This window comes from Microtus oregoni, unplaced genomic scaffold (genome assembly GCF_018167655.1).
Source record: "Microtus oregoni isolate MIOR12 unplaced genomic scaffold, Mior012 000001F_ref0000356, whole genome shotgun sequence".
NCBI classification, from domain to species: domain Eukaryota; kingdom Metazoa; phylum Chordata; class Mammalia; order Rodentia; family Cricetidae; genus Microtus; species Microtus oregoni.
In genome coordinates, this window is record NW_024543060.1 from 85,465,695 (window position 1) to 85,489,927 (window position 24,233).

Genomic DNA, 24,233 nt, shown 5'->3' on the forward strand with positions numbered 1-24,233 from the left:
TTTGTTGGGTGAAGTATTTTTAGGGTTCACAGAGACCTTTCTGGAGGTCTTATTCCATCAAACCACAGTAGCCTGGAAGGAATCCACAGTTTCTCATCTTCTGTGGAAACAAAAGCAGAACCTCTTTCCCAAAGTGACATATCCTTAGACTCAAGTTTCGAAGTCAAGATACCTTTAAAATATAAATATTGGTTTAGCTTAGCAGCCCCAGAATCAAATGTTTCTCTGCAATCAAGAAATTCAAATAAAACAATAATATACATAATCCAGACTCTCTGTATATTTTCCATCTTTATGTGGCTTTTTTATTACTCTATTACTTTTTAATATTTATTTTATTATTTTTACTCCTTTAATCTATGACTGTCTGTACTCTTATCTATATTATGTTTCCTCTCTCTTCCGAGTCTATGTACACATTTCAAACACTGACCGTTTAGAGGTACACTTTTGTCTTAGTCTGTTTTTATTGTACATCTGTAATCATTTTCTGACTAGGAGCAACTTTTTTTTTAAATAAATGCTAATCAGGCATGGCTAGGACCAACTTCTCAGCCCTGCCTGTTGACTTCACCCCTTCCAACATAGCAGAGGTGTGTTTACTGCCTCTGCAAGCCATGCTTACCACCCTAGTGGTCCCATGTTGCCATTAAGCAATTTGTAGCATGCTGTTCACAAACCCCATTTAAGTGCAGGACCTCCCCAAAAGAGTCAGAATTTGTGCTTCCAGCATGAACCAGGAAGCCAGCTCTTAAGAGAGCTGCACAGTTTTTGCTGCTAATGCTGAGTCAGGAAGTCTTCTCTTAAAAGAGCTGCAACTCTATTTGCCTCTAACAAACAGAGCCCACCACACCATACATACATACACCACACACACACCATGCATACATACACCACACACACACACACCATACACACACACCCCATACATACATACACCATAATACACATGCCATACACACACCCCATATATACATACCTCCCACACATATACTATACACACACACCATACACACACCCCATAAACACACCCCATGCATACATACACCACATACACACCATACACACACATATACACCATACACACATACTCCATACACATACATAGACACCATACATATACACACACCATACACACATACACACACACAGTAATAAAAATTGAAAATAATAATGACTAGTCCAATATAAAGGGGCTTATCCTGGTGCACGCCTTTAATCCCAGCACTCAGGAGGCAGAGGCAGGCAGATCTCCGTGAGTTCGAAGCCAGCCTGGTCTATAAGAGCTAGTCCCAGGACAGACACCAAAAACTAGAGAGAAACCCTGTCTCAAAAATCCCCCCCAAAAGTGGGGGGGCTTATCCAATACAAAAAGAAAAGAAGAGATTTTATCTTTAAAACACCGAGTTTCTCGTTGTAATGATGTCATTTACGTTATGTATTGTTACGTCTTCACTAAGCTTCCTAAGTTTTTCAGCTGCTTGATTATGAGCCCCTTCCAGAATTCTCTCTTAAGATATCAAATCACCATTGATTTATCACTTGTTCTTAAAAATAACTTATCTTAATATTGGCGTGTGTACCTATGATAGGTGTGTTATGTATGTATGCATGCATATGACGTATGTGTTTGTATGATGTATGTATTGTTATGATGTGTGGGTGTGTGCCTGACACGGCACACGGGTAGAGGTCAGAGGACAACTATGTATAGCCAGCCTTTTCCCCCCCCGCCCATCTGTGGGCTCCAGGAATCGAATGGAGGTCACAGATCAAGTGCCTTTTCCTGCTGGCCTTGTCACCTGGTTTTATTACTTCTTTTTAATTAGCCAATGTGGGACGTTTATGTGATGTGAAATATCAATTTACCAATATAGGCATGTACAGAGAGCATAGAGATGACACTCAAATAAAACCGTGCAAGGGAGCATCAAACTTTCATAACTTTTAGATGAGTAAACCAACAGTTTCTGTGTCACTCAGCTAAATCATTCTGGTCCCTGACAGCAGCCGCGGGAGGCCGAGACAGAAGGCAGATGTCACAGGACCCCTGCCCATGGGACCCCACTCGTAGATTTGCAGCCTGTCTAGGAGTTGACCTCTCAGTAGGATCTTATGTTTTCAAACCGACACACATGTCAGGCACGGCCAGAGAAAAATGTGGTCCTATCACGAGTGCTAATGGATCTCTGTCAATGTGACTTTTTGCATAATAACAAGACAAAAATACCAGTGGGAAACTATGCAGAACTAGCTGCAGGCAGAAGGCCCCCAGCGTCCTCCACGGCTGCCTTTTCAGGCTGCGAGGAAAGGCTTGCCTTGCACACTGGCCTCCTCAGGTTTGGTGGCTGTCGGCACCAGACACACAGAAGAGGCATTTCTTTTCTCTTCCAGAATGGATATCTTTGTTATTGTTGTTTAGGAAGATCAGTGGGCTGGGGAGAGGATGTCTGCAGGTTATGGTTTGGGTCTGAGTCCCCAACACTCTGTAGACCAGGCTGGCCTTCAACTCACAGAGATCCTCCTGCCTCTTTCTCCTGAGTGCTGAGATTAAACGTGTGCACCACCACTGCCCAGATGATATATTTTTTTTTAATTCTACTCAAGCATTTTTTTAAAAAATATTTTTTGTTTTCATTACTATACATAAGGACATTATCACACAACTATATAATGTACGTTGAGCATATTGTCTCTCCAAACCCTTCTACCCTCCCTTTTTCTTATTCCCCCTGATTAATTGTTTCTTCCAGAAAGTTTCACTTCTCCTTTCAGGGCACAGGTACATATATGATTTCATGTGTCTAAATAAAATCTAAAAAACCACAAAGGAGAGAAAACAAGTGCTACACTTATCTTTCTGAGGCTGTCAAAGTTTTGACGTAAAGGATGTTAGCTCTTGACTTTTGCTTGTCATTAGACATCAACTTAGATAGTGAAAATTATATATTTTTTAATTATTATTATCACTGTGTGTGGTTGTGTATGTACAACTTCGTGGAGTTGGTTCTCTTTGTCTACCTTTAATGGGTTCCAGGGGTTGAATTTAGGTCATTGGGCTTGGTAACCGGGGCCTTTACTATCTCATAAGTATTCTCTCGTGATGCGAATGACTTATTTTCAGTAGTCACGGGGAGGTGTGTTTTACTGGAAGAAAATCTAAAGGAATAGTACAAAATGTCTAAGCAGATGCAGTAGAGGAAAATTGCTTTACAAATGGTTCCATAGCAGGTTGAACGATGAATTTTGATCACTGCTAAGTGAGATAGAAATTTCGTCTGCGAGGTTTCTGGAGGAGTGCATCTATGATGGGCATCGCCTCTTTAGAACGTTTCCAGGGAGACGGTAGGATGTGCAGCCTCTCTGGAGGGTTTTCTAACAGCAAGTACAACTGTTAATGAAATAATGGATTTCATTAACACATTTTCAAACAGCTTTGTGTATTTATTCCAACTACAGGAGCTGACAGTAAATACAGCTGCTTGGAAGTCTGCCTTACAAGGTCTCTTAGAAAAAGAAAACAAGACAGAGACATAGGGTAAATAAAGAGGATAAGGGGCAAGTCCAAGAGTCAGATGGGATGAGCTCAAATCCTGCTTATAAGGCTTATTATTCTTTTTCTTTTCTTTTTTGTTGTTTTTTCAAGATAGGGTTCCTCTGTATCATAACCCTGGCTGTCCTGGAACTTGCTCTGTAGACCAGGCTGGCCTCAAATCCACAGAGATCCGCCTGCCTCTGCCTCCTAGGTACTGGAGATAAAGGTGTGCGCCACCACATCCTGCCTTAGGCTTATTCTTTATAAGGCTTTATAAAATTAATTTCCGTAAGTCTCAATAGTCTCATTACTCAAGTGAGAATAACAATACCTATAGCACAGGGGAGCTTATAGATGAGTAGGGAGTGTGCACATTGGCAATGTATTAGAAATTTGTGGTGCCACAGGATCAATAGCTGATATTATTTTCTGGCTAATGTATATTTTAAGATGTTCACCATCCTCTACCTCTCCACCTACCTGCTTGCTCACCATCTGTCTGTCCAGGCATCCACGCCTCCACTCACCCACCTAACTACCCACATTTTCACCCAGGAGGTTCTCCGACTTTCGCATTAACACGAACTGCTGGGAACCAGAGATAGGAGGGAAAATACCAAGAACTGTATCTCTAGAGCCGGGGAAAGAAATGACAAAAGGCAGTGGATGTTAGGACTGAGTCTGTCCACAGTGGATGAGAACACAGTAAACCAGCAGTGACCTCATGGCTTGATTTTCAAGAGACTGAACAGTCCAACTGGCTTTCCAGCTTCTCCCTCCCTCTCTCTCTCTCTCTCTCTCTCTCTCTCTCTCTCTCTCTCTCTCTCTCTCTCTCTCTCCCTTGCCCTTGGGAGGAATGTGGTAGCAAACAGCAGCATACCTTTCTTGATTGCCCTGTGCTTTGGCTTTAAGTTCTTCTTTGGTTCCGCGGTCCTTTCCTCGGATAAAAACATCAACCTATCACTCAGTAGAAAATTAGGGTGTGATTTACGGTCCCACTGCTTATGGCGAGGGAGCCTGTAATGTAATGTAGGACAGGAGTCGAAGCTCCTCAGATGCATACACGTGGAAGAATTCTAATGGCAATGACAACGGCCGGCCACCCCATGGCCCCTTGTATGTGATGGAGAGCTAAGGCCTTGGCAGGGAAGTCCAAGGGAGCCACGGGTGCCCTTTCACCGTCATCCCACCTTCAGGAGAACTGAAGCCCGGTTTGTGTGAGTTCCGTTCTGAGACTGATCCGTGACACCAAGCTCGCCCTAGAAACAGCAGCTCTGAGCTCTCTCTAGCATCACCTGGTCGCTCCCTAACTTTGGCTCTTCTGTTGGCAAAAGATGCACCGAGGGCAAAATACCCTGAAAGTATTTGTTCCTGATTTAGCGTTTCTAAAAACAGCACTCAAAGTTCAAGGCCCTCGGCTGGGAAAGCAGTGGCAGCTTGGGACCTTTCACCACTGCCCCGTGGCCACGCCCTTGGCAGTGCCTCCCAGGCTCCCAGCATTGTTCTCCCCTGGAAAGGCGGAGGCCCGACCCAGCGTCTGATGGGGAATTTTAGAAGCGGGCAGCAGCAGCAGCTGCAGCCAGAGTTCACGGGAACCCAAGGGGCATGGTCTGAAATGCAGTTTCAAGCAGAAAGGAGATAGTCTAAGCTGTTACAGATGTATGAGGTGTGAAGTTAAACAGTAGATAAAAGGAGCCCTTCTATCTTCCGAGCGTCCCTGTTTACTCCTTCCATTCGGCCGTCATCTCGGATGGTAGATGAAAAGCTACAGGAACAACCAGTTTTGCTAGTGGATGAGCAGCCATGAAGCTAAAAATAAGGGAAATGAATTTGACCGTGTGAAAGGCAAGACAGCACCCATGGAACATTTTCCTGCTGATCCTTAAAATGATATGCGTGCTCATTGGTGATAGCTGCACCACAATACTCGATATGCACTTCAGACATACTGTTTTCAAACAGAATCGTGCTTGAATGAATTTAATAAGTAATCCTAATTAACACGTGCCTTTAATTTATGCCACATAGGAAAACCCATCACACATAGGTTAAGCTTTTATTAGATGTCTCAGGGAGTAAGTGGAAGGCACTTTAGTATATTTCCTATCTGCCCTTGGTGAAACTTGAAATGTACAATAAAGAAATACTAACGTCATGGCCTTTCTTTTTAATCCGCGACTGCAGCTGACGGCTGGCTCGGACCTTTGTTTGTTTTTTTGTATCGTTCCTTTCCTGTTTACCAGTTGGAACCTTGCCAGTTTCTGTTTGTTCCTGGACCTATCTAAGAGATCATATTTGGTTTAAAAACATGTTATAATCTCGGTTTGTGACTTTTTAAAACTGAAGACAGCGCCACTGAGTACACAGATGACTTTAATTTACTAGAAAACTCCTAGGTTAGGATTTTAGGTGCTTTTCTTGACTTGGAAAAATCTTCTCTGTCATACACCACAACTGTTATTATTGCCCGTGTCACACTTTTAAGAGAAGTACCACCTGTTTAACCTGCGCTCCTATTCTACTTGGTCACCATCTTGCCTGGCGCCTTGCCAGGAATGGGGTCATCTCTAAGGCCCTTTTTTCCTTTTGAGAAGAAAGCCCTATTCTCTGCTGACTGAATATGTCTGGGATCTCTTCTCTGAGCCGACATGATGAGTCTGGGCTATCACCTGTCACGGTACTTTTTTCTCTTCTAACATTTTTATATTGAGCAAAGGCATAGACTCTACTGGATACAAATACAGAAAGATGCGGTTCTTACATTGTAGGCCTTATACGATACTACAGAAATGACATTGAGGCAGTGAGAGACTCCTAAAGACCAAAGATCATCGGTCATTAAGAAATACTAGCTAACACAATTCATTCATTAAAAAAAAAAAAAAAAAGTCCAAACAAGGAGCCGGAGAGATGGCTCAGCAGTTAAGAGCTCTGGCTGTTTTTCTAGAGGACCAAAGTTTGGTTCCTAGCACCAACATGGCGGCTCATAACCACCTGGAACTGGAGCTCCTGGGGATCTGGTGCCTTCTTCTGGCCTCTGTGGGCACACACACACACACACACACACACACACACACGAATGAAGGAAGGAAGGAAGGCATGAACTTCTCTGTAAGCCTGGAATAATTGTCTCCAACAGGACCACGCTACTTCTCTCATAGGTTTTACAGTTTCTTCACACTGCTGCATGTAATTCTGAGATACTGCAAACAGAAATACAAAGCAAACAAGACCCCAAGCAAGCCTGCAGAAAGCATAAATGGTCAAAGCCCAGTCAGCTATGCCAAGTCACTTGGGCACAGTTATTTCTTACATGTAATGCTTCATCTCATCCAGTTTTGTTATTTATCATCTGTAATAAAAATATCATAACTCTGCAGGAGACATTCTCCATCCAAAATAATGCCTTTCGCTGAGAGCAGTTCTTCCCATGTGAGTCAGCCTGAAATTCCTTTTCTTTTCTTGCTTGCAATTATCTCTAATTACACCTCTTTGTTCTAGGGCAATAACTTGTTTTAAGATCACCACTCTGCATCCCCTGTACTTTTTGGGCATCAATAGAAACTTTTGGTTTAGTGCTTAGTTAATGTTAGTCATCTTTATCAAATGTAAAAAAGTATATATATATTATTTATATAATATATATATATTATTTATTCAGTGAACTTTCCTTTCTGTTTGAGAGGTACTGCGGTTAATTTATTAATATCTATCACTTTCCAGGTTGTCCAGGTTGTATGTATGTGTGTGGGGGAGAGAGAGAGAAAGAGAACACTAGTGAGCAAGCGAGTATGTGCTGGGATGCTCTACTATTGAGCTGTATCTCCAGCTTTTTTTTTTTTTTTTTTTTTTTTTTTGAGACAGGCTTTCCCATGCAGCCCAGGCAAGCCTTGAACTTAAGATCTTCCTGCCTCGCCTCCCATTGCTGGAATTAGGTGTGTGCCACCATGCCCAGCCTTTACTGACTCTTATTTATCAGTTTATAATGGTTCTTATAGGGAGAAGGTAAATGTTAATTTATGTTACTTAGTCTATTTAAAGAAGTATCCTACTATGGTCATTATATTATGTTATATTGACTTTTTTTCTATTTCTTTCATTTTCTTACTCCTCTGTTTTTTTTTTTTTGTTTTTGTTATGTTTTTTTTTTACTTTTTGGATTAAACTAAAAAGCTGCCACACTGCTGGTTCTATTTAGAGTTTGCTTTTCAAAAACAGTTACTTCATTTTGATGCTACCTTGGAATCATCCACGCTTGCTTTCAGAATTAAGCAGAGATGCCTGTGTTGTTCAGTGCCATAAAAATGAACCTAGATGGCTTTGCCAAATTTTACTTGGGAAGAAAGAGTCCCCCAGTGTGGGCTACTGTCCGAAGGGACTTCAGCGGCACCCGAGAAGCAGTGCCCCGGACACACGAGGAGAGAACTGAAGATGTCTCTGGTCCCTAACTGTCTTTCCTGGTGAGGGTAACATTTTCACCTGGAAGATGAATGAAAAGGAGGGACCTCGTTCTGCTAGAGGAGAAATGGAATAATGGATAAAAATATAAGTGAAGAGAACAGTGTAGGCTTTTAGCTCATGAACTGGCTACGCGGGTAGACGGTGCAGGACAGAAAACCACGCCCCCATCCGAGGCTCTTGTATTTCTCCTGCGCATGGAGTTCTTTTCGCCCCAGTTAGAAAGCAGAGGGTGGTCCCGACTTCTTTGCTCATGTTCTCCCTCCTTCTGCTCCTCATTGGGACCTTGGGAGCTCAGTCCAGTGCTCCAGTGTGGGTCTCTGTCTCTGTCTCCATCCATCACCAGATGAAGGTTCTATGATGATATGCAAGATATTCGTCAGTATTGCTCTCGGATAGGGTCATTTCAGGTTCCCAGTCCTCAGCTACCCAAGGAACTAACTGGGAACCTCATGTTGGGCACTTGGGAGCCCCTCTAGGGTCAAATCTCTTGCTCACCCTAAAGTGGTTCCCTTAACTAAGAATTGTGGTTCCGTGCTCCCCTATCCACCTTTCCTTTATCCCAATTCTCCTGATTCCCCAAGTCCCCCCTCCTTCCCTTCTACCTTTTCTCTCCCCATCTCCCCTTACCCCCATCCCACCCCACCCCCAAAATCCTAATTTTCTCCCCGGCCACTGAGACAGTGGAGCTGATCTACTGGGAGCTCACCAAGGCCAGCTGGACTGTGACTGAAAAAGCATGGGATAAAGCCAGACTCTCTGAACATGGCGAACAATGAGGGCTGATGAGACGCCAAGGACAATGGCACGGGGTTTTGATCCTACTTAATGTGCTGGCTTTGTGGAAGCCTAGCCAGTTTGGATGTTCACCTTCCTAGATATGGACGGAGGGGGGAGGACCTAGGACTTGCCACAGGGCAGGGAACCTGGACTGCTCTGTGGACTGGAGAGGGAGGGGGAGAGGAGTGGGGGGAGGGGTAGAAGGTGGGAGGAGGGGGAGAAGGGTGGGAGGAGGGGGAGGGAGATGGGAGGCTGGGAGGAGGTGGAAACTTGTTTTTTGTTTATGTTTTTTTTCTTCTTTTCTTAATAAAAAAATTATTAAAAAAAAAAAAAAAAAAAAAAAAAAGAAAGCAGAGGGTGGAAAGATGCAAGGGGGCAAAGCGGCTTGGCTGACGGACTCACTCGTGTGTGTAACCGTAACTAAGGAGCCAGGAGGATCTTAGTAAACACTTGATTTGGGGTTCAGAGCAGGGAGGGCGGATTTATTTTTATTCATCTGCTCCTAAAAGGCAATTGGCTGAACTTATTCTGGCCACCAGGGATGAAGGGAGGGGTGCCGACCTCTCGGGAGGTGGCCGCTTTGGTATCTTACTCTGTTTCCAGCTGCTGCATTTTTCTTTATATATTGAGGAAGACTACGTAGTGGTTAAAAGGGTGCTTCTTGGCACTAAAGAAGAATTCATTACAAAGGAACTGACTGGGTGTGTCCGAAGAAGAGCTAATTCTGTTCGGCAAGGCATGTGTTCCAACATCTGTTTTAAACTTGCTCTGTGAAAGTGAGGAAAATTCATACAGAGGTGTCACAGGGTGGCTGTCAGTCGTCCATGCCCACTCGGTTTCACACCCACACAACACTTAATAAATTCTTAGGTGCTGAAAAGAAGGGGATGGGAAAGGAGAAAACTGGGGAGGAATTGGATTCAAAGATTCTTTCAATGCCAAAGCAATACTATACCTACAGTATTTCAATGCTGTACTGTTCCAAAATAGGTCATTATAGGACAAAGCTAAATGTTGGTGTCGTATAATAAAACTAGTTTTATTATAAATTCTAGACTCATTACAGCAATCTGCTTTAAAGAATTACACACCACACACACACACACGAAATCTATATACTTTGAATAAGAAGTTCTGTGATTGGAATTTCCAGATAAACATTCTGAAATGGTCCCATAGAAAACAGACATCTTAGAGTTTTTTTTTTTTTTTTTTTTTTTAATCTATCACAGCTTATCTTGGAGAAAAGCACGTTCTATGCTAAACATCTTCATGGGGGAAGACAAATGATATGGATGCTTTCCAGTGCTCGTGTGTATTAGTGAATCAGAAGAAGAGCACGCCTAGCCGGAACTTTAGCAATGCTTTAGGATTTTCTGCCCAAGGTACGGCTAATGCAGTGAGAAGACTGCATTGCAGGTGATTGTTAGCTCGGAGTCTTTCATCCCAGGGTGGTAGTGGTCCTCAGAGGCAAGCAGGGAGACGAAAAGGCTACATCAGCATCCCCAAGGATGCTTGTAAGGAAGTGTGGGTCTGCGGATCACTTCCTGGTGAGTCAGGAGATCTCAGTCTTCACGGTCAGCATGAGCTCCCAGGTGATTCTGATCCCCATTCAATGAGCACAGAGGACAATGCTCACACTTGGAAGTGGACTGTGAAGGTGGCTGGACAGTGTGCAGAGGAGAGAAACATCCCACTTAATATCTGTTTGGTTTCCTAATGGAGAGCATTAGGGGCTTCGGATGTAGCTAAATGGTAGAGCGCTTGCCTGGTATGTGAGTCCCTAATCAGTCTTCAGTATCTCCCACCCTCAAAATCTGGGAGCTTGAAACAGGCTAGGATGGAATATTAAAGCCATAGAAATTGGAAAATGCTACAAATTAAGATTCTATCTCTACCCCCACTGAAAGACTGTGGTGGAACATTTGTTTAATGATGTGTTGTATTCTTTTATGCTGCATATGTTTAACTCTTTGAAGCTGTATTACTTTGCCTGTCTAAAACACCTGATTGGCCTAATAAAGAGCTGAACAGCCAATAGAGAGGCTGGAGTAGGGATAGGTGGGGCTGGCAGGCAGAGAGGATAAACAGGGGGAGAAATCTGGGAAGAAAAGATTGAGGAACGAGAAAAGGAGAGAGGACACTAGGGGCCAGTCACCCTGCTACACATCAAGCCATGGAGTAAGAAGTAAAGAAAGGCATATAGAACAGAGAAAGATAAAAGCCCAGAGGTGAAAGATAGATGGGATAATTTAAGCTAAGAAAAGCTGGCAAGAAACAAGCTAAGCTAAGGCCTGGCATTCATAATAAAGAATAAGTCTCTATGTATTTATTTGGGAAATGGGTGGCATCCTCCACCCCCCACAAAGAGTAAAGAGCAAAGGGCCAAAAGAGTAAAACAACCAACTACAGAAGACAGTACACCACTGGGTGCCACGTGGCTTATTCTCCCACTTTTAATACCCCTGCCATAACCAAACCAACATGGGGTTATAGTTACATAAGAGAGCAGAGGTTCCAAAAGGGTCTCTCTGAGAGAAACCACTGTTCCATAGAGTAGCTCTGTCGAGAGAGAGAGAGAGAGAGAGAGAGAGAGAGAGAGAGAGAGAGAGACCTTTCCTTCTTCAGCCCTTAGCAACCACTTAGTTTGAGCCTGTTTCTGTTCTTAGCCCTGAATCCAGCTGGGAGACTCACATTTTCCCTTGGGTTTATAGACCTTAAATGCACTCACTGTCCTTCAAAAACACTTCTCTTCCTTCCTTGTGTAAATAAATTCCCTTTCAATGATCTCCACTTGTTTTAAACAAACAAACAGCATCCTGGGAAATCCTCAGAAGTGAGCCGTTGGCCTGGAGATGTGTGGTGGTACTTCCACCGGACGCTTGGGTAAGGCTGAAATAAAGAGGAAGTGAGAACGGATGGTTTAACTGCTTGCAGGGACGAAGATCGACAGGAGAGTTGGGGCGGGGCCGTGTTTACTCAGGTTTGATGGATCTGTGACATTAACGAAAGTGTGTGCAGAAGGTCCATCAGGAGAGTGAGAGACACAAGCACAGAACTCTAAGGAGGGCAACAAGCCCTTGGTTATTATACAGGAAGCTAGTGACCCGAGAAGCCATTCCCAGTGTTAATGTCACTCTATTTGCCAACGAGCTAGGGTTACAGGGTGGTGTCCTACTAAATGTATGGGAGCTGCTACTATGTCCCTTAGATAACTCATTCAAGGCCACAGAGGCATTCCTTGACATTAGAAAGGAGGACGATAATTTCAGAGGAGGGAAAAAAAAGTCCATGTTGCAGGGGATTTCCTGAGACAGTCATCCTCAAACCGTTCTCATTCTAGTCCCACCCTCTCCCTGGGGCACACAGTGCGTCGTCTTTCCTCCCGTGACACAGAGATCCTAACGGTACTTCTGTCAAAGCACCTTTGCAAGAGTTCAATGAGTTCACATTCAGCCCTCTGGAGGGTGAACAGAGACTTCTGCGCACCCAGTGCGTGTCAGCCTGCGCTCACACCTCACGTCGCCACCACTTCAGGACGCTGAAGTGATGATCTGTCCCTGTAAGTTTCTTCCCGTTAAGCACGTGAGGCCTTTTCTGGAAGACCCTGACATCTTACAGACCCGGTGCTTGACACACTAGCTGGAGGTGGGGGGGGAGGGGGGACTATAAATGTCTTTAAGTGAAGTCTTCACATAGATACAGCCACTTTAAGAAAGATTTATAGTGAAGAGCAGCAAATTGGGCCAGGAGGTGTCTCGGTAAAGAAAACTTTACCCAGCTCATTTCCTGAATTGACAGTCTTAGGAAAACATCCCTTCTTGTAATTTCTCCTAACATTTCATGGAATTAAGAGTTCTACTGGGGATCCGATACTTCTGTTTAGATGTCTGTTTTTCTCTCTTAGTCAACTTCTTAAAATTTATTTTAGAATTCTAAGTTTATATGTACACAAATCGAGATAAAAAATCTTGGGTTGATTTGCACGCTGGTTTGAGTAGATACTCTGGCTAACGCGTTTAAGCAATCTAACTCTAGAGAAGTGCTCCAGGACGTTTAATCTTCGTTGGAAAGCATTCTGCAGCCCTCTCGACCTTTAGTAAAATACAGCCGCATGGGGATTTGTGAAAGTGAAGCTTTGGTTTCATCTGGGTTGGGATCAGAGGCTCGGCATTTCTAAGCAGCTAGATGGTGCCAATGAGACCAGTGTCTGGACCACACACCAAGGGCAGGTTCCCCTGCTGCCTTGGTAAACTCAGTAGAACAAAAACAGTCAAATTGTTAATCCAAGGAAAATCGTCCATGCTGCTGATGGAGCCACACAGGGAAGAAATCTGGATTTTTTGTTTTTTTAAAAATCAACCTGTTTTCTGATGGAGAGAAGGCTCCTCACTAGTGGTTCTCTGTAAGGGCACGTCACACAAGTCTGTACATAGCACACACAGCAGATCTTGCGTGTCAGCTGAAGAGGACACACAGGGAAGCGGTTGACATGTAGCAGTTCAAGGATGGCATTGAACATAATGCCAACTGGACAGTGGTACCGAGAGGATTTGGGTAGAAGAACTGGATTGCTGTGTTCTGAGATGTACACCGCAGGCTCAGAAAGGGGAGATCAATAACTGGGTATGTATTCTGGGAGAATGTGGACATGGATGTCTGTGCCCTAATCCGCCCTGGATTATTCAGTACAGGAATGATGTGGAGAAGAGGAGAATGACAGGTCTCCCTACGACCCCACCCACCTCCTGGAAACCATCCTAAACCATCCATCATTTTCATAATTCCCCTCCAGGATACACGAAGAACCGTGCGCATACTTGCTATCTAATCATGATTTGCAATATGACTTATTAGAGTAGTTTCGTACTTTGGTCCTTTCAGTAGTAGCCCAGAAGGGAAATGAATCTCAGGGCATCTTAAGAGGTTGAAGGACTCAACCAGACAAATGCAATTTGTGGATTTGTTTAGTTTTGTTCTGAGGATATGTTCACGTATTAATAGAGTTTTCATTGAGGTATTGTTCTTCTGACTGGTTACAAGGAATCCTTTTTTTGTTTTATAGTTTCTTCTTCTCTACCCTTCTTAGAAAACTCTGGATCTGCAAGTATTCTAGGTCTTAACAGGCTAGAGGGGTTTGTTTTGTTGTTTTAAAATAGCCTTTTTACACTCGGCAAGCATATGAATCATAGCTTGTCACAGAGCGGTAGCAGAAATCAAAATAAAACATAAACGAAAATTGAAGATATTCACTTGGGCTTCAATTCTGGCAATAAACCTTTCCACTTTTCTTTTTCTATCTGTCAGGCTCATTAAAAAATGAGCTCCACCTGTTTAAATTTTTCGTGTATTTTTTTGTCTTTTTATTTTACAAAAGCCAAACAAATTTTTTAAAAAATAGGAAGAGCCAGAGAGATGGTTTAAAGGGCAAAAACACTTGCCACGTAAGCCTGACAAGTTGAATTTGAATTCCTGGAACCCGTAATTAAAACAAAACAAAACAGACCCTAAGAGAGACATACATAGATCTAATCTACATGAGAAGTAGAAAAGGACAAGATCTCCTGAGTAAATTGGGAGCATGGGGACATTGGGAGAAGGTTGAAGGGGAGGAGAGAGGCAGGGAGGGGAGCAGAGAAAAATGTAGAGCTCAATAAAAATCAGTAAAAAATATTTCAAAACAAAACATACAAAACAGAAAACAGGGTTCAGGAAGGAGTAGAGGCTGGAGAAATAGCTCAGCAATGAAGATCACTTGGTCCTACTGGGCAGTGGTGGTGCATGCCTTTAATTCCAGCACTTGGGAAGCAGAGACAGGCGGATCTCTGTGAGTTCTAGGCCAGCCTGGTCTACAGAGTGAGTTCCAGGACAGCCAGGGCTACACAAAGAAACCCTGTCACAAACAAACAAATAAACAAACAAACAAACAAAAAGATCATTTGTTGCCCTAGAGAAGACTTGAGTTTGGTTCTCAGCACCCATAGTGGGAGGTTCACAACCACCCCTAACTCTAGCCGCGAGGAATATGACGCCCTCTTCTGGTCTCTGAGGGCACTTGCATTCATGTGCACATAGCCACACACAGACAGAATTGAAAATAAGAAAAATCTCTGAAACCACGTAGATACAGTGGAGCACATTTGCAATCCCAGCATTCCTATGGTGAGAAGAGAGGTAGAGGAGGGAGCAGGGAATCTATTGGAAGTGTGTGGGCCAACTAGCTGAAAGTCTAGAGCACCATAGCGGAAGCGTTTCTATGGCATGATAAAGTGTTAAACACGTTATCTTATGAGTTTATTATATCTTAGTTCCCATTTCAACACTACAAGGAAGACTTTTGCATCTAAGAAACTGGAGACCAAAGAACTTTTGATAACTGGCATAGGATCAGAAACAGCCAGGAAGTGGCCGTGAACTCGCCTACTCTGCATGTGTTTCAAGCCTGTTCAGATGGAGGTTTGAATACAAGCAAGGATCTGGGTAACTTAGTATTCTTAGTGAAGTTCTCTGAGGCGGGTCCAGATCTGGAGTCAGTCGGAAAGGGTGAGCCTCGCTGTCCTCCACCCTCCACTGCTTAAGAGACGAAGCTTGCCAAAAGAAACCCAATAAACTGCATGTGGAGATTTCACCAATTCCCTGAAATTCAAAATATGTATTTTTATCCCAGGCTGGACTTGAATTCATGACCCTCCTGCCTCTGCCTCCTCAGCAAATCCTACCGGTGCGTATCACCACAACCCGTTAAACTATGCGTTTTTAAAGAGCTTTTATTTTCCTTTAAAAGAGGGGTTGGGGTGGAGTGGGTGGGATGGGGTCCCAGAGCGCTTATTTCCCGTTGTATTGCTTAAATCCCGTCATTGATTTCAAGTCAGAACTTGGAGTCCTCAGTAAAAATAACAGGCGTGATCATGAACTGCCATTGACGGGGAGTGGTTCCTCCAGCCTAATAACTTCTAGTTGAGAGGCTTTACAGATCCCATCGTGGCATTTTAAGCTTTGCTTGCCATGGGGCAATGCCTTGGCTCTGTACGCATGCGTCGCACCTGTGGCGACGCCACACACAGGAGCAGACCTTTGAAAATTCTATTCGCTCTTCAAGTAAACTTCTGGGAGCTATGCCAACAGAGAGGCCGAACCGAGCCTGTGGGTACAGTGTTTTAAGAGAGAGCATACAATTATTATGCCCTGAATCAGCCATGATAACAGGGTGGGTACGTTTGAGCCGTGTCAACGGAAGTTCATTCATAATGGCGTGAAAACCCTTGGTTGTTTTCAGGTGTCCAAGGTCGTTGTTCAGGTGAATGGTGGCGCATCCGAAGGGTCAGGGACCATTCTCTTTCATCAGCGTGGTTTCGCCTATTGTGTGCCCTATACTCACTTTTCCCCCTTTTTCACCACTCCTACGGCTTCTCATATTCTCCTCTGGCGCTAAAGAAACTTCTTTATCAGGACAAGAAAGGGAGACTCCCCTTCACGAACACTGGACCGTTTTTTAACTGAACAGGCTGAAAATGCTTGGCTCCTATTGATAAGAAATTAGCTGATCTCCCCGAGTGTATTGTCTGAGGATTTCATAAACCTGCTCCCGCGGGCCAGCAAAGGGAAGGTTAAGTGAGATGGGTCGGGTTTGCACAGATCACTTTCGGCACCGCGCACGCGCTCACCTTTGCAGGCATCTGGGGCAGAGAAGGGTCGCCTGAGGTCCCGGTAGAAGCCCGGCTTACAGCGCTGGCAGTGCTGACCTTCCGTGTTATGTTGGCAGTTGGTGCAGACGCCCCCGCTGCGGTTCCCTGACGCCTCCCACACCTGGCTGTCGAAGTGACAGGTGTCGGCGTGCCCGTTGCACTTGCAGGCTGGCGACAAAACAGACGGGAGGGACATAAAAAACACTGCCGCGGGTTCACTGGTGATCAAGATGTTAAGCTACGATCAAGTTAAATTTAAATTTTATTTATTTACAGAAGAAGATCTAGCACAATAATAAAAGCAATACAAAAAGGAATATATTAAGAGCTAATTGGCTTTCCCTTGATCGGGATTCCACTTTTATTTTATACTTCTTATCTGACTTTTCACTTTTCATTACACGTTGGTCTTCTAAAGGGTTGGTATATGCATGAAGGTCATCATGATGGTCGGTGTGGATTGTTAGCGGAACAGAGTCTAGACCACTTGGGAAATTAGCCTCAGCATGCCTGGAAATTATCTTCAGTGTGTTCATTGTTGTGGGAGGACCCATCATAGCTGTGGACCAGGCCAATCCTTGGGCAGGGAGTTTGGAGAAAAGAGTTGAGCACTCAGCAGGCATTCCCCGTTGCCTGTTTTCTGACTGTGGATGCGGTGTGATGTGACCACCTGCTTCAAGTCCCTGTACTTGACTTTCCTGCCTGTCCCCTTGGACCGTATGCCAGAATAAGCCCCTTAGGTGGCTTTTGTCAGAGTAACCAAACACGGCAACAGGAAAAGAAACCAAAACATCTATCAGAGTGAAGGGAGATACGTCCATCCAGGCAAAGACATTCCGGTTACTCTGACAAAACATCTATCAGAGTGAAGGGAGATACGTCCATCCAGGCAAAGACATTCCAGTTACTCTGACAAAACATCTATCAGAGTGAAGGGAGATACGTCCATCCAGGCAAAGACATTCCGGTTTCTCTGAGGTTGGCATCTGTTGTTGGAAAGATATTTGAGCGGTCACCAGTTTTCCTCTCTGATGGTGCCCTTTGACCTTGTCCGTTCCTGCTACTTTCTCAGGATCAGTGGATCTCTTGGCTCTGGGGAGAAAACCTAAGACTCTTGGCATTATTTGGAAACTACAGGGTGTATTGCAGGCACAAACCATAATTCATGCTCGCCCATGAGCCTGGAAAGAAACGCCTGGAGGATAGCGAACAGAGCCTAAGTACCTCGCTCTTGTGGTACTAAGATCAAGGTCTTCACATGGGCTAGGTGCTTTGTGTGTGTGTGTGCGCGCGCGCGCGTGTGTGTGTGTGTGTGTGTGCGTGTGTGTGTGCGTGCATGTGTGTACATACCCCACACATGCAGCGATCAATTCTCCCCTTCCTCCCCATGGGTTCCACCTGGAACTCAGGTGTTTCCTTCCTTCTACAGTGTGGAGCCTGGGGATTGAACTTGGGTCAACAGGCTTGGTGGCAAGCACCTTTACACGTTGAGCCTTATCGCTGGCCCACTATTTTACACTTCATTTTGAGACAGAGTCTCACTTAGCTGCCCCGGCTGTCCTTGAAGTCCCTTTATAGCCCTGTCAGGCTTTGATCTTGGGATTCTCCTGCTTCAGCCTCCCAAGTAACTGGAGATCAGGGGCCTGAGCCATCAGGACTTGGTTTAAGTTTACTTTCGTGGAGTAATATGTCTCAGCCGTCGTCCTTTGGTGACTCTAAGGAACTCTGCTATTGAAACTTCAGTTTGTAGAGGAGGCCTCCGTGCTCCTTATGTAATAATTTCTCAGTGGTATCTCTGAGCTTATCAGTCTTTAGCTCCCAGTGACAGTCGCTGTGTCTATGTGTAGTTAGATACACTCTGGGTTCCCATGGAAAGGACTGGAATGGCACTCTAGGAATTTAGGAGAAATTCTTTAGATTCTCTTGATAAATGATTTAGAATAAGAATCCAGACATCCCCCCCTCCACCCCACCCTGGAAGTCAACTGTATTTGAAAACGCTAGTGCTATTTTTTCCCCCTTGTTTCCTCGTCCTGTCACGGGATTTTTCCCAGACTCATATCTTTAAAAGGCATAAGGCAATTTGATATTTATGCTTAGAGGAAATCCTTTATATTTCTTAGAAACAAATCCATTCCGATTCCAGATTGTGTATGGGGAGAGATTTCTCGGAAACTTTATTCAAAGAGCAAACAGTTTCAAATCTGGCAATAGGACCGAGTGGACAAGAATGTGCTAACTGCTTGGGCACTTTGGAGGACCCAAATGCTGTCCCTGAGAACCTGATGTGGTACAAACATGAGTAGATACAAGATTTAAACATTCTCCTAAGACAGGCTTGGGACTGGAAACATTTCAGTGAGCACATGTGTTTCTCAGGACATCTGGCCACTTGAATGCTAACCTGGATATCACTGGACCACACTCTGCACATTGCAGTCTGGAAAGGGAAAAATGGTTCATCTTCCCATGGCCTATCTTCTCTTCTCCAAATGCAACCCCACAATCAATCCTAGTAAACAACCCCATTCTTGACTTCCTGGGTTAATTTCGGGTCTAATCCACCAGTGGGGAACATATCTAATAGGACCCCCGAAGACATGGGATCAAATCCTCCTTCCTTCATTTCCTAACTCTGGCAAGACATTTAATCTTACTGAGCCTCAGTTTCCCGATTTCTAAAACAGGACTGACACCATCTTCTCTCTGGGGTTGTTTTGTGAGCTGAATTTAGAAGAAGCTATTTTCGTGTTTCGTTCAGTATCACAGCTACGCGAGCCGCGGGACACTGCAACCCTTAGTTGCTCTTGTGTCTACTCGCGTTTGTACCACTGTCAAGTTCCCAAGGACAGCTTTTAGGTCCCGCAAGGATCCAAGCGAATAGACAGCACATTCTTGGCCACTCAGTCCTATTGGCTGCGAACTTCCTGTTTCCAATGGCTGGAGTCGTGCTGGGCAGTGATACGGCTATGTTTGTGTGTAGCTCCTGCCGTCCGCCACTTTATATTGTGTTTCAAGAGATAACAAGGAATTCACAGATAAGTGTCGTCCACAAAGAAGGCTTTTACATAGCGGAGGTTGATACTTACTTCTGCACTCGTTAGGGGCCCCCGTTCTGCCGTCGGCTGCCTCCCAGGGCCGGTCGTTGTACAGTGGCGCACAGTGCTGACAGTGGCTGCCGGCTGTGTTGTGTTTGCACACGCATTTCCCGTGCACCTACGAACAACGTGAGGGCAGAGCTGTGAGCGTGGGCCGCGTCGCTAAGGGAGAAATTCTCCCTCGGGTCTCTCTCCGCACCCGTTACTTTAGCCAGAAGACATAGATTTATTTATTTATTTTTTTAAAAGAAGTTAGCTAGTGCGAGGAAAAATACTTTTAGTCTATTTTGTGATTAACAAAAGAAAGGAAGGAAGGAAGGAAGGAAGGAAGGAAGAAAGAAAACTTTTTCTTGACTATAGAATCTATGGCCGTAATGAGAAATTCTGTGGTATTGGCTAAGTATTTAAGTCAATCTTATTTATTTTTTTTAAATATTTGTTTATTTATTATGTATACAATATTCTGTCTGTGTGTATGCCTTTAGGCCAGAAGAGGGCACCAGACCCCATTACAGATGGTTGTGAGCCACCATGTGGTTACTGGGAATTGAACTCAGGACCTTTGGAAGAGCAGGCAATGCTCTTAACCTCTGAGCCATCTCTCCAGCCCCTTTAAATCAATTTTAATATCCTTAGTTTAAAGAAAAAATTCTTAGCATAAAATAATGTAGCTTTACTGCAAAAAATGTAGAAATTTGTAATCTTTTCAAAAATATTAATATAAATATTTGAATATATATATATTTCTAGCACCTTAAAATGCAATTAAGGACTTTTCTACAAAACATGTTAGGAACATGTGGCTTTGTGGTAGTGTATGTGCCTAGCATGTGCAAGACTCCGGGGTTCAATCCTCAGGCTGCTATCCAAAAAAGGAAAAGGAAATCTGTATGCTTTCTTTAGCATTCTTATATATCAGACATCCTCTTGTGTGAGCAACAGTTTAATTGAGCAGTCCCCTACTTCTTTATCACAAAGGCTTAAACTCGTGGTATATTCAGCACGATAGTGAATATCCCTGTAGATCAACTTGTATATACTTGTATAAATTTGTGTAACTCTTTACTTCTCCTAAATGTATTTCCTAGAAGTAAAATTAATCAAAGAGCCGAAAAAATATTGCTAAGACTTTGAATACACTTTGTTATAATTACTGGGCTTTTCTTTTGACCCCATGACTGAATTCTGGGGGGTCATCTAAAATACCATGTTTCTCAGAGAAGAATGCTTCTGTAGAATTCTTAAGGAAATATTTTTGGCCCTTATTTCACTGATAACGTTAGAAAATACCTTGGATCATCATGTATCACCCAGAAAGCCCTCATTTCACTGATAATGTTAGAAAATACTTTGGATCATCACATATCACTAAGAATTACCATGGCGTCCAGGGCCAAAATGCATCTCTGGATACTGATACAGTGACTGTAGAGGTGGGACTTTGTAACGCAACTCTGAACGGGTTCCATAAATACAAAGCTACAATTTTCTCCTGAAAAACAGTTCTTAAAATGACTCAACATTAAGGTAACAAATCTTGTCAACCAGTCAGTGAATACTTATTGATGATCTAGAAGGGACAGTCACGATGGGGCACTGAGTTTGGTACACAAAGCGTCACTTCTCTATATTTTTAATATTTATTCATTTATTTATTTATTTATTATGTATACAATATTCTGTCTGTGTGTATGACTGCAGGCCAGAAGAGGGCACCAGACCTCCTTACAGATGGTTGTGAGCCACCATGTGGTTGCTGGGAATTGAACTCAGGACCTTTGGAAGAGCAGGCAATGCTCTTAACTTCTGAGCCATCTCTCCAGCCCTTCTCTATTTATTTTTACTAATGTGTGTTTGCGAATATATCACATGTGTTCCGGTGCCTTCAGAGGCCGGAAGAGGATGCTGGAGTCCTAGAGCTGAAGTTACAGGCTATTGTGAGCTCCCCGACCTGGGTACCGGGAACTGAACTGGGCTCCTCTGGGAGAACCCAAGGCACTTTTAACTGCAGGATTGTTACGCGAGCCACATACTTCTTTTCTTTAAGAAAGGATGAGGAGTTGGTGGTCGCTGGAGAGATGGCTAAGTAGTTCAGAGCACTGGCTTCTCTTCTAGAAGTTTGATCCCCAGCACCTACGTGGTGGCTCACAACCATCTATAACGCCAGTCCTAGAGATCTAACACCTTTTAGATCTAACACCTGGGCAACAGGTACTTCATGGGGTACACATTCAGGCAAAACAACAACAGAAGGAGGATTTGGGTGGTTGGAGAGAGAGTGTGGTGGTTAGGAGCATATACTGCTTTTCAAGTAGACCCAACCCAAGTTCAGTTCCCAGCAACCATATCAGAAAGCTCAAAGCTGCCTGTAACTTTGGCTCCTCTTAGAGGAATCAAACACATCTGGATTTTGCAGGCATCTGCGCTCTCTCTCTCTCTCTCTCTCTCTCTCTCTCTCTCACACACACACACACACACATACACACACACACAAGCATATACACATAATTAAAAATAAACTTTATAAAGGAAAGGACCTAGTACAATTGGAGCAAAGACAGTCACGTAGGAGAATGCAAGACTAAACAAGACAACAACTAAATGCAAAAGAAGGAAAAACACCGTAGGAATTCAAAAGGTCCAGAGCTGATCTTAGGCCGACGGATGCGGAGGGCATTATGAAAGGCCTGGGGTTTGATCTGGCCTTGGCAGATGAACTGCGTTTCTAACAAGCTGAAAAAAAGAAATTTCCCAGGACATGTGAACCACATAAACCAAGGTGTTAGGGAGCTCTGTGAGCAAGGGTGATCTGTGAGCAAGGGTGATCTCTAAGGCTGGAGCAGGAATTTTCACCACCGGTGGGAAATGAAATGATGAGGATTGCAAAGGGTTGTCCAAAAAACAGGCAGTAAGTACACCAGAGTGTGCATCAGAGACACAGGCGTGGTCTAGAATGCTCATGGCATTCATCAAACATCAGCTCCGAGAATCTGGAATTTATCCTGTAGATAATGCAGACACATTAAAGATTTTTTTTAAATATTTATTTATTATGTATACAATATTCTGTCTGTGTGTATGCCTTTAGGCCAGAAGAGGGCACCAGACCTCACTATAGATGGTTGTGAGCCACCATGCGGTTGCTGGGAATTGAACTCAGGACCTTTGGAAGAGCAGGCAATGCTCTTAACCTCTGAGCTATCTCTCCAGCCCCAACACATTAAAGATTTTTAGGGAATGATATAAGTAGGAAGTGTATTAGAGCTACACTTTCTTTTTTTTCCGTGTTCAAGAAAAACATCTTTCTACCTTCTTCCTTCTTGCCTAATAATATACTTTTTCTTTCCTTTCCTCTTTGATTGTTTTTTACTCCTGCCCCCCAACTTATGTCTCCCAATAGCCAGCGACACCACCTGTACTTTCTGATAACATTTGTAATCTTAAAAGGTAATTATATTTATTCCTTGTTTGTATCTTTTCAAGCTTTTTAGCATCCATTTACCAAGGGTTATAGGAAGATGATAATATTGAAAGGTGCTGTTAATTTTCTTTACAGGAACTCAACTGTTGCCAAGAGTCCAGTTTACCAAGTCTAGTCTTGGCATGTTCAAACCCAATATATAATTTCACCCAACGCATAGGTTATTCTGTCCCACTAATTTTAGGTCTCAGGAGGTCACAGACATTTGGGGTAACGTCATCAAACATTCATGCGTATCATAGGATAATATTGACAGGTCTGTTCCATCCGGAGCATTTTTTTGCTCCCATCTGCCAGGGACTGAAATGGACCTCCCAGGGTCTGAGGATGCTGGGACAGCAAATTTTTGTGCACATAGAAAAAAAAATCAAGGAGCTGTCATTTTGCGAATTACCAAAAATAGCTGTAAATCATTACCCAGACAGTTCGAAACAAGAAATCCTTCCTCAGCAAGAGAACTCTTGCCGTTCAAGCTTGAAAGATCACCCACTATTTGATGCTCGTGAAAAATGTGCCAGGAAAACTAGGTCTTCCTTGGAGACCAAACAGAAAAGGGAAACTTCAGTAATAAGTTAAACATCACTCCTATCTGGTACACAAACATGAACGAAGCAAAGAGTAAGAAAGTGGAGTTGTGCCCCCAGAGAGTTCATCTAGTGCTGCCGTCTGGTTGTCTAACTAGAAAAGGAGGAATAAATCTTCACCACAGAACTACAGTTTCTAATTATATGAGGTATTCGAATATTGTAGGAGTTTCAGAAATGCCCCTGTTAATGTCAAGAAAACTTTTCTCTTTCAGCGTCCAAAGGGTTCTCCGCCCCCCACCCCCCACCCCCGAGACAGGGTTTCTCTGTGTAGCCTTGGCTGTCCTGGAACTCACTGTAGACCAGCTGGCCTCGAACTCGCAGAGATCCCCCTGCCTCTGCCTCTTGAATGCTGGGGTTGGAGGCTTGTGCTACCACCACCCAGCCAAAGTTTTTATAATTACACACAAGTCTGTTTACCACTAAAATCAACCCATTTTCTACTCATTTTGAGCACACTTCTCTACTTGTGCAGACTTGAAACAAGTCATTCAAGGGATTACTGGACCAGTGTGTTCATTATGAGCTGTGTGGTTTCATTACAATAGGTATCTATTAAAACCAGAGAGATAAAGAAAAGGAAAATGTCATCTTTTCATACTTGAAGCTACA

At 43.6% G+C, this 24,233-nt stretch overlaps 1 protein-coding gene across 2 annotated transcripts in view; it reads right to left on the reverse strand.

Moving 5' to 3' along the window:
• Positions 1 to 24,233, reverse strand: part of Ntn4 (netrin 4) — a 95,319-nt gene that overhangs the window by 12,674 nt on the left and 58,412 nt on the right. For both annotated transcript variants that reach the window (XM_041673720.1, XM_041673714.1), the window contains exons 4-5: positions 19,548 to 19,674; positions 16,438 to 16,626 (exon numbers count right to left, since the gene is read on the reverse strand). In XM_041673720.1, the coding sequence (XP_041529654.1) occupies positions 16,438 to 16,626; positions 19,548 to 19,674 (316 nt within the window). The remainder of the gene's footprint in view (positions 1 to 16,437; positions 16,627 to 19,547; positions 19,675 to 24,233) is intronic.